General features: G+C 34.0%; 1 protein-coding gene across 1 annotated transcript in view; it reads left to right on the top strand.

Annotated features, from left to right (window-relative positions):
* LOC145266381 (prenylcysteine oxidase 1-like) overlaps positions 1-16952 on the top strand; it is a 48846-nt gene that overhangs the window by 16370 nt on the left and 15524 nt on the right. Inside the window, exons 2-3 of the mRNA XM_080122012.1 lie at positions 3443-3649; positions 12083-12260. Coding sequence (XP_079978138.1) covers positions 3443-3649; positions 12083-12260 — 385 coding nt within the window. The remainder of the gene's footprint in view (positions 1-3442; positions 3650-12082; positions 12261-16952) is intronic.

Raw genomic sequence — 16952 nt, 5'->3', positions numbered from 1 at the left:
AAGGGGTGTGATTTTGTAGCTAAGTGGGTTTGTCAGTATATGTTGAGGGAGCACAAGTACAATGAGTTCATTAGGGCACATTCCATTAAAATACTTGTAAAACATGCACAGATGCAACATTGCAGTGATGGAACAGGGGTTACAGCTTAGTTGACAAAGTAGGACCTATTAGATGGGAGACTATTATGGTATCCATTCGATGTACAGTTGGCGATTAATAGGGATTAGCATTTAATGAAAAAAATGGGCACAAATATTCAACCATCAATTTTTTCTAAGTTAACAGACTATAACTTTTGCTCATTTTTAACAGGCTAAAACGTCTTCTATATATATATATATATATATATATATATATTTTTAAGAGTTACCATTATCAAGGCCCAGAGGCCACTCAAGGATAAGGGTTAATAAGTGTACAGTGGTTAATGGGACAATGATGTAGTAATTGTTAGTAGTGGAAATTTGGTAAATTGGATTACTTAAGGGGAACGGCTCATCAAAAACTTGTTTACGTTGGACTTGAAGACGGCCATATTATAGTCAGCCGGAAAGCGGGCAAATGGAAGATAGTTCCACAGGTGTGCAGTTCTAAGAAAAAAAGCTTTGTTCATGGAATCTACATTTAAGTTTAGGCACGGATAAAGAGTGGAGGAAATTATTGATAGTGTTTTCAGCTAGACGAGTGTTTCTTGTGAATGTTTGGTAAGGAGGGACCATAGATTGGAGCTCAGATGAGCACTTGCCATGAACAGTCTGTCTGATCAACTTTTTAGCCTGTTCTTAACAGGCTAAAAAGTTTAATAAGAAGAAAATTAATAACAATAATAAGAAAAATTAGGAAGTTGTTCTTGAATTTACTTTTGGGCAGCCTTGTACCTCTCGCTTCCTTTCATTTGTCATTTAGTCTTCACATTCCATGACCGATAGATCTGACTAAGGGGAAAGAATTGTTTCCTAGGTTGGAATCCATCCATATAACACTTATTGGCCAGATTTTGACCTTGAAGTGTTATTTTAGTCCTATGGATAGTACTACTCCTCATGATTTTAACAATACCCTATGTCCACCTGCCACAAAAAAAGACATCTGAATGAATAGATACAAAGACAGTACTTAATAACTGGACTTGGCGTTAGTGGTAGGGTTAAATCCTGGCTGAAAATCGTTCATTTTTTGTTTTTTAACATTTCCAGTCTCCACTTGCCCAAACTTCATTTGAAAAATGACAATCATGAGATTAGTATTTGAGGGGAAAAAAATCCCCCAAATTAATGAAATAATAAAGTACGGTATTGTTAGGCTTATTATCTTATTATTAATAGTAATAATATTTAATAGTTACAGGTTGGAGCATGGAATTTCTTGATTTATTCTAATTTACTGGGAAAAGCCGGGACACAGGTAGGCTAGTTTTAACTGAGAAGGTTAAAGTTAAAATAAGTTGCTTGCAAGTAATGCATTTCACTTAAAATAATTTACACTAAATAATTAAACTAAAATAGGATTTAATCAACTTTCAGTGAAAACAAATCCGTATTTTTTCTTTTTCCTTTTTTTGCCGTTTTTTTTCATTTTACTTTTTTCGTTTTACTTTTTTCGTTTTACTTTTTTTCATTTTACTTTTTTCATTTTACTTTTTTCATTTTACTTTTTTCTTTTTTCATTTTTCTTTTTTCATTTTTCTTTTTTCATTTTTCTTTTTTCATTTTTCTTTTTTCATGTTACTTTTTTCATGTTACTTTTTTCATGTTACTTTTTTCATGTTACTTTTTTCATGTTACTTTTTTCATGTTACTTTTTTCATTTTACTTTTTTCATTTTACTTTTTTCATTTTACTTTTTCATTTTTTCATTTTACTTTTTTCATTTTACTTTTTTCATTTTACTTTTTTCATTTTTCTTTTTTCATTTTTCTTTTTTCATTTTTCTTTTTTCATTTTACTTTTTTCATTTTACTTTTTTCATTTTACTTTTTTCATTTTACTTTTTTCATGTTACTTTTTTCATTTTACTTTTTTCATTTTACTTTTTTCATTTTACTTTTTTCATGTTACTTTTTTCATGTTACTTTTTTCATGTTTCTTTTTTCATGTTACTTTTTTCATGTTTCTTTTTTCATGTTTCTTATTTCATGTTTCTTTTTTCATGTTTCCTTTTTTCATGTTTCCTTTTTTCATGTTTCCTTTTTTCATGTTTCCTTTTTTCATGTTTCCTTTTTTCATGTTTCCTTTTTTCATGTTTCCTTTTTTCATGTTTCCTTTTTTCATGTTTCCTTTTTTCATGTTTCCTTTTTTCATGTTTCCTTTTTTCATGTTTCCTTTTTTCATGTTTCCTTTTTTCATGTTTCCTTTTTTCATGTTTCCTTTTTTCATGTTTCCTTTTTTCATGTTTCCTTTTTTCATGTTTCCTTTTTTCATGTTTCCTTTTTTTTCTTTTCCTTTTTTTTCTTTTCCTTTTTTTTCTTTTCCTTTTTTTTCTTTTCCTTTTTTCTTTTCCTTTTTTTCTTTTCCTTTTTTTTCTTTTCCTTTTTTTTCTTTTCCTTTTTTTTCCTTTTCCTTTTTTTTTTCTTTTCCTTTTTTTTTCTTTTCCTTTTTTTTTCTTTTCCTTTTTTTTTCTTTTCCTTTTTTTTTCTTTTCCTTTTTTTTCTTTTCCTTTTTTTTTCTTTTCCTTTTTTTTTCTTTTCCTTTTTTTTTCTTTTCCTTTTTTTTTCTTTTCCTTTTTTTTTCTTTTCCTTTTTTTTTCTTTTCCTTTTTTTTTCTTTTCCTTTTTTTTTCTTTTCCTTTTTTTTTCTTTTCCTTTTTTTTTCTTTTCCTTTTTTTTTCTTTTCCTATTTTTTTCTTTTCCTTTTTTTTCTTTTCCTTTTTTTTCTTTTCCTTTTTTTTTCTTTTCCTTTTTTTTTCTTTTCCTTTTTTTTTCTTTTCCTTTTTTTTTCTTTTCCTTTTTTTTTCTTTTCCTTTTTTTTTCTTTTCCTTTTTTTTTCTTTTCCTTTTTTTTTCTTTTCCTTTTTTTTTCTTTTTTTTTTTCTTTTCCTTTTTTTTCTTTTCCTTTTTTTTTCTTTTTTTTTTTCTTTTCCTTTTTTTTTCTTTTCCTTTCCTTTTATCTTCTTTTCCTTTTTTCTCTCCGTTTCTTTTTCTTTTTTTTTCCTAAGAAAATTTTAAAATCCTTAATTATCGTGCGAATGGAACCACTCCCAGTGCCATAATTCATTCCTTGCTTTTTATATTTCTGATAAAATTTAAGAACTGATAGAACTCGAAGTCTGCATAACTGATTCTATAATCCATTACAGTATCCTTTAAGCCAATCACCCCACCCCGCCCAAAAAATAATTTTGCCAATGCCAGCTTTGATTGTAAACTGTAAATAACCCTCATCTGCCAAATTATTTGCTCTTAAACTAAAATTGTGTTTTCAATTTGATCGCTTCTTTCATTTCAGCTGTAATTGGTGCTGGTATTGGTGGAACATCTTCAGCATATTATTTACGGCAGTTATTTGGCCATCAGGCGAACATCGACATATATGAGGCCAAGGAAGTCGGAGGTCGTCTTGCTACAGTGTATATGGCAGGTCAAGATATAGAAGCTGGAGGCAGTATAATTCACCCAAGAAATAATTATATGGTCAACCTTACAGAACTATTAGGTATGTTCATTTACTTCAGCATCAATTGTTATTTTTTCAAAAAATAACGTTTTTTGAAGTTCGTTTTTTTTTTTTTTTTTTTTTTTTTTTTTTTTTTTTTTTTCTGGACTGTTATCCTCATCTTCATACTTGTTGTTGTTTCACCATGTTTCGGCCAACTGATCCTCTGGCCTTCTTCAGGTGATTAACCATGAAGGAATAGAAATGCTCAGTCTTGTAATTGTATCCCCAGTAATTACTGCCTTCCATAGTTGTCGTCACCACGTTTTGGCCAACTTATCCTCTGGCCTGGTTTGGGTAGGATTGAAAGAGCTATCTGCAGACAATGCTCACATGGAACCATAAAGACTCAACGCCTCTATCCACTGCGCCATGGGACTAGAAGTTGAGACAACTATGGAAGGCAGTAATACAGTTACAAGACTCACAATTCCTATCCCGTTGTGATTAATCACCTGAGGAAGGCCAGAGGATGAGTTGGCTGAAATGTGGTGAAACAATAACAACTATGAAGATGAGAATAACAGTCCGCAAAAAAATGAATTTCTCATCTCAAAGGATTCCAATAAAAATAATATACAATATCCTTTCTTTTTGTCAAGTAGAAGCTACTTTAATACCTTCTTGTTTCAGAGTTGCAACATTATCAAATTAATGTTTTTAATCATTGGAAAAAAAAAAATCAATGACACAGCTAGACATTTTGTCAATCCTCAAATCGAATTTTCACTTTCAAAAGGAATAAACGTCCGTCTTTGAGAATCTGAAAGTTGTTTTCCACTGACTCCGTTTATAATGTGGCTATCAAAATCAAAGAACCAAACAAACCAAACATGATAAAAAATTTAAACAATAAAATTTGCAACCTCAAATTTCCCACTTTTCTAGTCACCATCCTGTATGTAAAACATAATGTCTGTCTGTAATGTTTGTGTATTCCCTAGATAAAAGGTTAGAGAATCTACATAAAATTTAAAAATGTATCTCTCTCTCTCTCTATCTATCTATATCTAAATATATATATATATATATATATATATATATATAGGAAAAAGAGGCATGCGCATTTTTGTATGTCCAGCAAAGGCTTTTTTCGCAGGGATTCAAGGGGGTGGGGTTACTATATTTTAGAACTTTTTATATACTCCCTAGATTATAATATCTACGATTCGCGAATGAACATCGTCTGTAGATTTATTTTGATCAACTTTTATAAAATTCCCGCTATTCCGCCCTCTCGCGTGTTTGTTCGGTTTTTTAGTATAAATAAAGTGAAACTAATTTAAGTGAAGGCAGTTCCTTGGCTTTCCCACCAGGGACGTCCAGAAAGCAGCCAACTTTGATCACTGTGGGGAAACTCCTCATATCAGACAATTGCTATTAATTTGGACACTCCCTTTTAGCGGGGAGCTGGTTTTCCCCAACATCGTTGGGAAAGAAATACAGTCGGTGGAAAGCCAGTTAGCTTAACTGGCTAACAGCGTGAACTCATTCACTTTCACTTTTTGCGTGTCAACTTTTTAATCGCTAAATTTCAACGCTTTTGAATTCCTCTGGCGTCTTAGTGCAGCAGTAAGATCTCAGGTTTTCTTTTTTTTTTTTTTTTTTTCCCCCCTTCGCATCGTGTCACAGGTTCAAGCCTACCTGCCTACTAACACTTTTTTTTTTTTTTACATTCTTTTCCTCCTCTGGTGTACGGCTTCGAGCCTTTTTTTTTCTCCACACACACATACAAACACCCGGGCAACACCGAGCACCCCCGCTAGTTCTAATATAAAATTTACTGGGAAAGAAAATGGAAGCTTAAGAGGCCTATGGGGATGTAAACCCCTAAAAACTTTAAATATATCCTGTTTGTATGAAATTTAAATCCTGAAACAACAATGGAAGGTGTTCCAAATCTTTACGTTACCCTCAATGTGTGCCTACATCGAAGAGCTTCTTTTTTGGGACAGAACTCCTTAAAACTTGAAATCCATATATCCTATTTTAATAAAATTAAAGCCATATATGTAAGACATTAATTCAGAGAGTTTACCTACAGCTTCTTCCAACTATATTTGGAGTAAAACTGGAGAAGAAATAGGGCAGTAAAAATGATAAAAGTAATACGGTGTTATAAACACAGTGCAAAAAGGTATTTTTTTTTTTTTTTACATAGGCATCACCACATTATCAAGGCCAAGAGGCCACTCAAGGATAAGGGTTAAAGAGTGTACAGTAGAAATTGGACAATATAGTAATCATTAGTAATGAAAATTTGGTAAATTTGATAACTTATATGGAACGGCTCATCAAGAACTTATTTACGTTAGACTTGAACACAACCATATTGTAGTCAGCCGGAAAGCAGGAAAACGGAAGACAATTCCACAGGCGTGCAGTTCTAAGAAAGAAGCTTTGTTCATGGAATCTACGTTTAGGTTTAGGCACAGATAAAGAGTGGGGGGAATTATTGATAGTGTTTACAGCTAGACGAGTGTTTCTTGTGAAAGTTTGGCGAGGGGGGGGACCATAGACTGAAGCTCAGTCGAACACTATATAGTGATTCTCATTCAATCTCGAGCAACCTCGGGTCTTTCTGCTAGTTTTATGCTGAAAAAAAGTCATCCTTTTTCCTAATGCATTAAGAAAGCATTAGAAGGCATTAAGAAATGTTAGAGAGTGATTGAATTTTTCTTTTTTTATTTCCTTCCTTTGAAGATTGTAACGTTGGGCAGTCAAACCAGCTGCCAACATTGCCCTGCTTTTTATTGAAACCAACCGAGAGCTCTTTTTAGTATCCTCGTTGTTCCCTTAAGTGCAATTGTCTTGATCTCTTTTACACCTGGTTCACTAACATAGAGATGATGAGAGAAATCGCTAAGAGCAATGAGTGATTAGTTCAGTTAATTATATATTAAGGCTATGTTCTGTTTTAATGAAAGACCTCATCTTTTATGACTTCAGCATGTATGATGTCATAAAAGATCTCATTGCAATATCTTTAACCTGTTTTACTGAATGATATCATCAAAGATTTGCCTGATTTCTTCAATTCATTTAGTGTCCATTGTGCACAAAGACTAAAAAAAACACACATAGATATATATATATAAGGCAAAATGGGTGTTTGTGTGCATGTTTTTTGTATGGCCGGCAAACGCGTTTTTTTTGGGGGGGGGGGCTTGGGGTGGTCACTCATTCTTAGAACTTTTTATGTACTGTCTAGATTATAATATTTACGATTTACGAAGTGAGGTCGCTGGTATCTTTTATTTTGAACAACTTTTACACACTATTTTCACAATATTTCCTGGTCTCCGCATGTTTCTTTGGCTTTTCAGTATAAAAGCAAAACTGAATTCGTAGCATAAAAAAACTCCCTGGCACTCGTGCTAGGGACATCCAGAAAGCAACAAGGTTTGATCAATGCAGCCAAAACCCATCATATCAAACAATTGCTATTCATTTTGACACTCCCCTTTTTGTGGGGAGCTGGTTTTTCCCCTAATCCAACATCTAAGGGAAACAAAAACTACCACGCAGCCAAAGTTGGAGAAACAAAACTAAAAAAAACTGCCTTGCAGCTAAACTTAACTGCGGGATTTCATTCCCTCTATGGCGTGATGTTTGATCTCATTAAATTCACACACCTGTCAAGTTTTTAATCATTAAAGTAAAATGCTTTTCATTTTTCTCCCTTCGTGGCCGAGTGGGTAAGATGCCAGTTTTTTTTCCCCCCCTTTTTCACCTTCATGTCAAGGCTTCGGGTTCGAGCCTACCTCCCTACCAAGACTTATTTTTTCCTTTACACCTCCAAAACACCCGGGCAACGCCGGGCACCCCGCTAGTCTATAATATAAGTCTCACCTGTCTGTTTAAACGTATGTATATCTTGCAAAAACTTTTGACAGAGGCGACAGATTTTCACGAGATTGGTATCATTTTGAAGCTTGACCCTTCAGATGACAGATATCAGAAAATTGGCCAAAAACATTTATTACTTCACTCTCAACTAGGCACTTTTCTACAGGGAGGGGGGGGGGGTCACTTTTTTCGCTGATATTTTCGAAAGTCATCTCCTCTTTTTGATTGTCTATCCTTAATTTGAACCTACGTCACTTCCGGTTTGACGATGGGTGCAGCAGCTAACGCGTGATCTTTTTTTTTTTTCACTTTTCTTTTCCTCCTTCACGGTACGAGCTTGAGCCTGCCTGCCTACTACCACTTTTTTGCTCAACCAACACCCTTACACACCTCTCCACTTTCTTTTCTGCCTTCGTGTCACGGGTTCAAGCCTGCCTGCCTATTATAACTTTTTTTTTTTTTTTTTTGCTCAACACACATCTACAAACACATGAGCAACGCCAGGCACCCAGGTTAGTACAATATAATAAGCAGTTTCCACAGTTATATATATAAAAACTGAAAATTTTCAAATATTTTCAGATTACAGCTTGTATAATACTGTAAAATTAAAGTCTATATTAAATACTAGCAAGGGGTACCCGGCGTTGCCCGTGTGTTTGTAGGTGTGTGTGTGTGTGTGAAAAAACCCGAAAATGTGAAAAAAAAAAACAGGTGCCCGTGAAAAAAAACCGAAGCCTTGACGACGCGCAGTTGGAAAATAGTAAAGTGTGAAAAAAAACAGGTGCGCGTTTTTGATTGACGTGACAGCGATAGCTATTCAGCAGTTATGATTTTGTGCAGGACAGTTTTTAAATAAATAAATAAATCGGTTTGTTTGTTTTTAACTAAGTTCGGGGAAAATCAGCTCCCTGTTTATCAGGGGGAGTGTCTCGTCTCAAAATGAAAGCTACTGTCTGATATGACGAAGTCGACATTGAACAAACGTTACTTAGCTCTCTAGAGACCACTGGCTCTGGGCCGGTGATGAGAGTCGAGTTTCGCTTTTTGTTTATACCGAAAACCGAATGTAACGCGTGCTGATGCGGGAAATGTGGAATAATTAACGTTTGAAAGTCAATAAAATTAAATAGACAGGCGAGCTCCGTGGTTAAGTGTGAGATATTACAATTTATAGATGATATAAAAAGTTTTAAGAAGTTGTGACGCAAGCGAGCGCTTCTCTGAAAGAAGCCTTTTGTGGACATCGAGGAAAAGCGTACATACATACATTTTCGCTTTTATATATATAGATTATCAAGTTGACAAAAAAGTTATTGCATTTTTTAACTTTTAAATTCAAATAAACCTATCTCTGCTCAAACAAAAATTTATTGATCGAAATAAGCAACACCAAAATCAGAACACTTTTGCGAACGCAAAACAAGTGAATTTATGCCAGTAACGTAAAAATCTGGTGTTCTGGTGACGATGAGGTCGCTGAAGACGTTTTTGATATCGCTTAGGTTTTTGAAGCATTTTTCACGCAGAAAGTTGAGATGCTTGAAAAAGTGGTAGTCAGTAGATGAGAGGTCTGGAGAGTATGGCGGATGAGGCAGTTTCATAGTCCAATTAATTCAACTTCTACAGGGTTGGTTTAGTAATGTGTGGCATTGTTGTGGAGGAGAATTGGGTCTTTTCTGTTGACTAATGCTGGATGTTGTTGTCGAAGTTTCTTATCCATTTCATAATAGTACTTTATCAGGCAACAATATTTGCGAAAGAAAACCCGAATAACAAGAAATATTACGTAGGCATGACTTCCTTAGATATCAAAACTCGATACTATGACCACAAAAGTACATTCAAAAATAAAAAAAAAACACCGTATAAAAACAACACTAGCGAATAAATACTGGGAACTCGAAGAAAGCAGACATTCGCCGGTAGTCGAATGGAAAATAATAAGACAAGCTACCACGTGTAGGCATCTAGACAGACCATGTAGATTATGCCTTCATGAAAAATTTGCTATCCTGTACTTTAAAGAACCCCAACATTTATTAAACTGTAGAAGAGAAATAGCAAATAACTGTGTTCACAAAATAAAATTTACTCTAGGATAGCGATACAAAATAGTTTTAAAACTAGCAAAAACAATAGAAAATAAACAAATAAATAAAGTAAATAAACATGAATATACATAAACTATCACACATATGTGTATATATATGTGCATATATGTATGTACACATATATATATTTATATATAAACTAACAATAAAAAAAAAACCACTAACCTAGTTTTAAAACAGATCCTTTGTCCGATAAAATGCATGCCCATTGGCTGATAGGAAGGGGCGCGGTGGATACTAGAAAGCTGATTGGCCAACTAAATCCTCAATAGAAAAGGACCATATAAAAACGATAAACAACCACAGAATTCGCGCATAAGCCTGAGGAATCCTAGAGTGGATGAAACGCAGAATATTCAGTGTAGCTTAATCGCCATATATATCTTATAAATTACTATATATATATATATATCTGTAGAAATGTATTTTCTTATATACCAATCCTTATTTAAGAAGCTCAATGTAATTACAGAGCAATATAGTGAATAAATGACAAAAAACTATCTTCCAAAATTCATGATGTTGACCATCTTATAATTTATTCCCTTAATTCAGTTGACATTTACAATTCTTGACAGTATCTGTTTCGTAGCGCAAAATCAATCACTTAATTACTATATCAATCAGTGAAGAAAAATTTCAAACCAGACTGGTTGAATCCAAGATGTGATATTGTCCTTTATAATTATCATAAATTAACTTTTTTTAATTGGTTGGGATAATGTAAACATTAATATGTTTATTGGACTGAAGTTTACTTTTACATTTACCTAGTAAACTTCCCCTTATTAATTACTTGAGATATTATATATATATATATATATATATATAATTAGCGATGAGACGATTCCAATATTTTTACTGATTTCAATACAATTACCGATTCTGATTCTTTATAAATCTCTAAATATTTAACTATAAAATTGTTGTTTTGTCTCCAATTACTGTAAAAACACATCTTAAATGTGCCTATATTTTCTTGTGAGAGTGTGATCTGAAAGTTTAAATCAATAAATATTATTTTATTATTACTACAAGCAGTGGAAGATGTTTCTTAAACAAAAAAAAAAACAACAACAGATAAAAAAGATAATTTAAGGATCGGTTTTGGCATCAGAAAATAGGCGCAAATTTTCCAATTTCAATATCCCAAAACGCTCCGATTTTTCTGATTAATCATCACAACACTAATATATACGAGTCAAAGGTGACTTTATGATTGAGTTTGAATCCTTCAACTATCAGTAATTATCATTTACTACACTGATGATTGCATAAACATGAAACGCTAGTGTCTGTTAGTAAAAAGAATTCCCACATATTAAAAGACAAAAATCAAGAAAAATGTGCATGTGACAAAATGAAAGTATCATATTCCAAAAATCACATAAATTGAAGTATTTTTATTTTTATAAAGAAAATCATTTTTAAGCAATTAATGGGAATTTGTAGGCATTACAACATAAATTTTGAAAATTTGAATTATTGACTTATTGCCCTTTTTTTTTTTTTTTTTTTTTTTTTTTTTTTTTTTTTAGATTATTTACAAAATGGTGACCAAAACACATGCTCGTTGATTACTCATAAATTTCATTTTTTTTTCGGTATTTTCATGGCAAGTGCTCGACTGAACTTCAATCTATGGTCCCCCCTCGCCAAACTTTCACAAGAAAGACTCGTCTAGCTGTAAACATTATCAATAATTCCCCCACTCTTTATTTATGCCTAAACCTAAACGTAGATTCCATGAACAACGCTTCTTTCTTAGAACTGCACGCCTGTGGAACTGTCTTCTGTTTTCCTGCTTTCCAGCTAACTACAATATGGTTGTCTTCAAGTCCAGTGTAGACAAGTTTTTGATGAGCCGTTCCATATAAGTTAACAAGTTTACCGAATTTCCATTACTAACGATTACTATATTGTCCAATTGTCTACTGTACACTCTTTAACCCTTATCCTAAGGTGATGCCTATGTAAAAAAAAAAAAAAAAATATAGGAAATTCTGGACAAGAACCAAATAATTTTTATTTATAAAAATAATATAAGCCCCTTCGATTAGAATTGGGCCTCTTTAACAAGTTGTCAACTTTAGCATAATGCAATGTTCCAGCCTCTGCTGTTGAACAGTATTTGACTAGCTTTCTGCATTTGTCCACTTGCCTCAAGATTATATATGGAACTTAATTCTCTTTCCTTGGCCATGATAATTCTTGTTGGCCTGAGGATTAATTACCAGACTGCAGAATCAAAGTTTGAATCCTCCAATTTTGACCGGCAATAATTATAATTCCTAAACCCTCTCTCTCTCTTATATATATATATATATATATATATATATATATATATATATATATATATATATATATATGAGAGAGAGATATGAGAAAGAGATTTATTTAAATTTAGATTTTCTAATTTTTAAAACTATCGAAAAACAAATGATGAGAAGTATTTTCTGTTTCTTTTCAGGTTTAGAGAAGAGAATAATTGATGATGATGACTTTGGAATTTACGATGGCGACCAATTCCAGTTCCAGTCGAGTGACTATTCTCTGATTACGAAGATAAAAGCTCTTTGGCGTTACGGCCGAGACATATATCGATTGTCAAGTTGGGTCAACGATAACCTTATGACAAAATTCAGTCGGTAAATTACATCGTTTTATTTTTTCCTCTCCTCCTCCTCCTCTATCATTAGTGTAAAGTTCATTTTACAAGCTGGCATGTACTGGACGGCTTTAAGGAATTCATTCCTGTTATATCCTGCGAAAGGGATATGTATCGTTTGAAGTAGCTGAATGGGCTTTACTACTGTTTTGAGTAATAACCTGGTGAGTCACGAGTGTTCGTGGTTGAAGCTGGTATTTCTAGCGTGTGGGGCTTGTGGTATATGATAAAGCTGTTTTTTTTTTTTTTTTTTTTTTTTTAAGAAAGATCAATCTCTCGGACGAAAAATATGTAAAAATTGGCCCCCCAAAATTATTCTGTGGTGGTCCTCTGGGCCGTTTTTTGCGGTAGGGGTCACGTTTTGTGTCAATATTTTTGCAACTCCTACACCTAACGATCTCAACGTTACATTTAAAAGCATTATTTACTGCAGCTAATTTTTTTTTTTTTCGCATGGTACTCGCTATTTTGATTGAAACAAAAGTTTTTTTTCTTTTTTCCCTGGGGGTTGTTCAATATTTTTAGTATACAACCTCTCTCTACACGGGCAACGCCTGGTAGCCATGGTAATCTATAAATATAAAAGCGAAACTGTGTATGTATGTTCGCTTTTTGTGTATGTCTGTAAAAGGCTTTTTTCGCTGGACTTTTCGGTCGGCTCATTCCTTCTTAAAACTTTTTATATGCTGTCTAAATGATAATATCTAAGAGTTACAAACGAGGGTCGCGTGTGTATTAAATGTGCTCGACTTTTTTTTTTGCTATTTTTTCCAGATTTTTAGATCGTCGCGTGTATCTTTTGCTTTTCTGTATAAAAAAGCGAAACTGGATTCGACAGTTCCCGGTTGTCTCTGGAAAGCGATGTAAACGTTTGGTCAGTGTCGGCTTTTTAGCTTCATATCAAACAATTGCTTTCGTCTGGACACTCCCCTAATAAACGGGGAGCTGGTTTTCCCCAATGTTGGGTAAAAAAAAAAGAACGAGTTATTGACCTCATTAAAAACTGTCCCGCAGAAAATGTTAACTGCTGACTAGCTATTGTTTACATCATCATAACGCTTGCAGAAAATGTTTACTCCATGATTTCCACTTGACCTCATTAAGTCATTAGGTGCGGGCACCTGTCAATTCTCTTCCTACTTAAATAAATTCAAACGTTTTTCAGTTACTCTTTCTTGCTGGCCGATTGGTTAACGTGTCATGTTTTTTTCACATTTGATTTTCCAACTTCACCTCAGGGCTTCGGGTTCGATCCTACCTACCTACGAAAACTTTTTTAACCCCCCCCCCCCCGTGTTTCTCACCCGAGCAACACCGGGTACCCCCGCTAGTCTTCTATAAATATAAAAGAGAAAATGTATGTATGTATGTATATTCGTTCGCTTTTTGTGTATGTCCAAGAAAGGCTTTTTTTCCGAGAAGCGATCGGTCGACCAACTTAAAACTTTTTATATCACGTCTAAATGATAATATCTACAAGTTAACGAGGGTCGCCTGTCTATTTAATTTGCTCGACTTTGAAAAGATAAATATTCAACATTTTTCGATCACCGCATGTGCATATTAAGCTTTCTTGTATAATAAAAGTGAAACTAATTCTGGCGGCATTTTTCCGGTTGTGATCGCCGGAAACGTCCGAAAGCAATCAGCTTTGATCAATGTGGAGTTTCTCCTTATATCGGACAATTGCTATTCAATTTCGCAATCCCCTTTTTATGGGGAAACAAAAAAAAAATCCTGCCCTTCAGTAAATAAAATACTGCCCCGCAGTCAAAGTTGACCTCATTAAGTACGGGCACCTGCCAAGTTTTAATACTTAAATAAGTTCAAACATGTTTCCATTACTATTTCGTGGTGGCCCAGTGGTTAACGTCACACTTTTTTTTTTTTTTCACACTTTAATTTCCAACTTCGCCTCAAGGTTTCGGGTTTGATCCTTCATACTTACCTACCAAAACTTTTTTTTTTTTTTAACACCCCCACCCTAGGCAAACACCAGGGTGTTTTGATTTACCTAAAACCACACACACCTCCAAACACCCGAGCAATGCCAGGTACCCCCCCCGCTAGTCTATATATATAAAAGCGAAAATTTGTGTGTGTGTATGTATGTATGTCTGCTTTTTGTGTATGTTCGAGACAGGCTTTTCTCCAAGAAGTGATCGGTCGGCTTAAAACTTTTTATATGTCTAAACGATAATATTTACGAGTTAACAACAGGGATCGCCTGTCTATTTAATTTGCTCGACTTTGAAAAGATAAATATTCAACATTTTTCGATTGCCGCATGTGGATTAGGCTTTTTCTTATAATAAAAGCGAAACTAATTCTGGCGGCAAAGTTCCGGTCACGATCGCCGGAAACGTCCAAAAGCAATCAGCTTTACGATCCCCTTTTTATAGGGAGCTGGTCCCTCCTCCCCCTCAACATCTTGGGGAAACAAAAAAAAAAAATAAAAGCTGCCCCCGCAGTAAATAAAATACTACCCTGCAGTCAAACTTGACCTCATTTTCCTTAATACTTAAATAAATTCAAACGTTTCCGTTACTATTTCATGGTGGCCCAGTGGTTAACGTCGCACGTTTTTTTTTGGGGGGGGGGGGGGGGTTCACACTTTAATTTTCAACTTCGCCTCAAGGGTTCGGGTTCGATCCTTCATACTTAGCTACCAAAACTTTTTTTTTTTATTTTGACCCCCCCCCCCCAACACAAACACCCGGCAACGCCGGGTACCCCCTGCTAGTCTATAAAAGCAAAAATGTGTGTTTGTATGTCCAGCAAAGGCTTGTGGGGGGGGGGGTACTGTTTCTTAGAACTTTTTATTTACTCCGTAGATTATAATATTTAGGAAAGGAGGTCGCATCTATTTTTTATTTGAGCGACTTTTACACGCTATTTTCATGCTCTCTGCGTGTTTCTTTGGCTTTTACATATAAAAGTGAAACTGATTTGAAAAAAAATATTTGTTTTATGTCCTGCAAAAGGAATCTATCTATATAAAAGGCAAATGCGGCACGCGCATTTTGTACGTCTCAAAGGCTTTTTTCGCCAACGGTCCCGGGGGGGGGGGGGTTACTAGGGGAAACTAAACCAAAACAAAGTTCACTGCGGGATTAATGTTTGACCTAATTCACTTTCAACTTAATTCATCACGTTTTTTTTTTTTTTTTTTTTTTTTTTTAAGAACTTTTAACAATGTTTATATAATATTTAAACAGGGTTATTTCACCCCACCCCCACCCCAAACACGCCTCTAAAAACCTGGGCAACGCCGGGTACCCCCGCTAGTATATTTATATATATAAAAGTGAAAATGTATGTATGTATGTTTGCTTTTCGTGTATGTCCAAGAAAGGCTTTTTTCCGAGAAGCGCTCGGTCGGCTCACAACTTCTTAAAACTTTTTATATCACATATAAATCATAATATCTCCGAGTTAACAACAGATCTCACCTGTCTATTTAATTTGCTCGACTTCGGGAAGATAAATATTTAACAGTTTTCGCTCGCCGCATGTGGATTAGGCTTTTTCCTATAATAAAAGCAACACTAATTCTGCCGGTATTTTTCCAGTCGCCATCGCCGGAAATGTCCGAAAGCAATCAGCTTTGATTAATGTGGAAATATTTTCCTTATATCAGACAATTCCTATTCAAATTGGACATGGGGAGCTGCCCCCCCCCACCCACATCTTGAAAAAATAAAAATAAAAACCCCGCAGTCAAAGTTGACCTCATTAAGACATTAAAGCGTGCACCTGCAAATTCTAAGTAATTAAATAAATTCAAATGTGTTTCCGTTAGTATGTCACAGTGGCCTAATCGTTAACATCGCATGTTTTTTTTTTTTTTTTCACTTTAATTTCCAACTTTGCCTCGATTTCGAACGACAAATATCGAAAAATTGGCTAAAAACATTAATTCCTTCACTCTCAACTAGGTACTTTTTTACAGGGAGAGATCGCTTTTTTTGCTGATAATTTCAAAAGTAATTGCCTTTTTTCAATTGTCTAGCCTTAATTTAAACCTACGTCACTTCTGATTTGTTGATGGACACAGCAGCTAACACGTCACTTTTTTTAAAAAAAATTTTTTATTTATTTTTTTCACCTTTTCCTCCTTCGCGGTATGGCCGGCCTGCCTATTACCACTTTTTTTTTTGCTTGCATTTTTCCTTTTTTTTTTTTTTTCTTTTTTTTTTTTTCTTTTTTTTTTCTTGCTCGACCAACACCCTTACACACACCTACACTGTCATTTCCACCTTCGCGTCATGGGTTCAAGCAGGCCTGCCTGCTACCATTTTTTTTTTTTTTTTTTTTATTTTGCTCACCACACACCTTTAACAAATACCTGGGCAATGCCAGGCATCCAGGCTAGTTAAGTTATAAAGAGTAAAGGTCATTATTGTTATGAATAAATGTTTTCAAAAGCAGCAGTTATTAAAAAGTGAAATTTTAAGTCATCAAAAACTTTTTCACTGATGATAAAAAATAATTAATTTTAATGAACTTTTCTGCATTTATTTAATAAACCATATTTTTTTATTTTTTAAAAGAATACAAATTTAGTATAACAGACATTTTCAAAAGAGTTTTCCTTTTTTTCATCATGTTATTACTGTTAAAAGTGACAATATAGCTTGGCTGATAGTGCGGAACCTATTATATTTGAGGC

This window comes from Euprymna scolopes, chromosome 41 (genome assembly GCF_053919585.1).
Source record: "Euprymna scolopes isolate OS-2025 chromosome 41, ASM5391958v1, whole genome shotgun sequence".
Taxonomy (NCBI): Eukaryota; Metazoa; Mollusca; class Cephalopoda; order Sepiida; family Sepiolidae; genus Euprymna; species Euprymna scolopes.
This window is presented reverse-complemented; position numbering and strand designations above follow the sequence as displayed.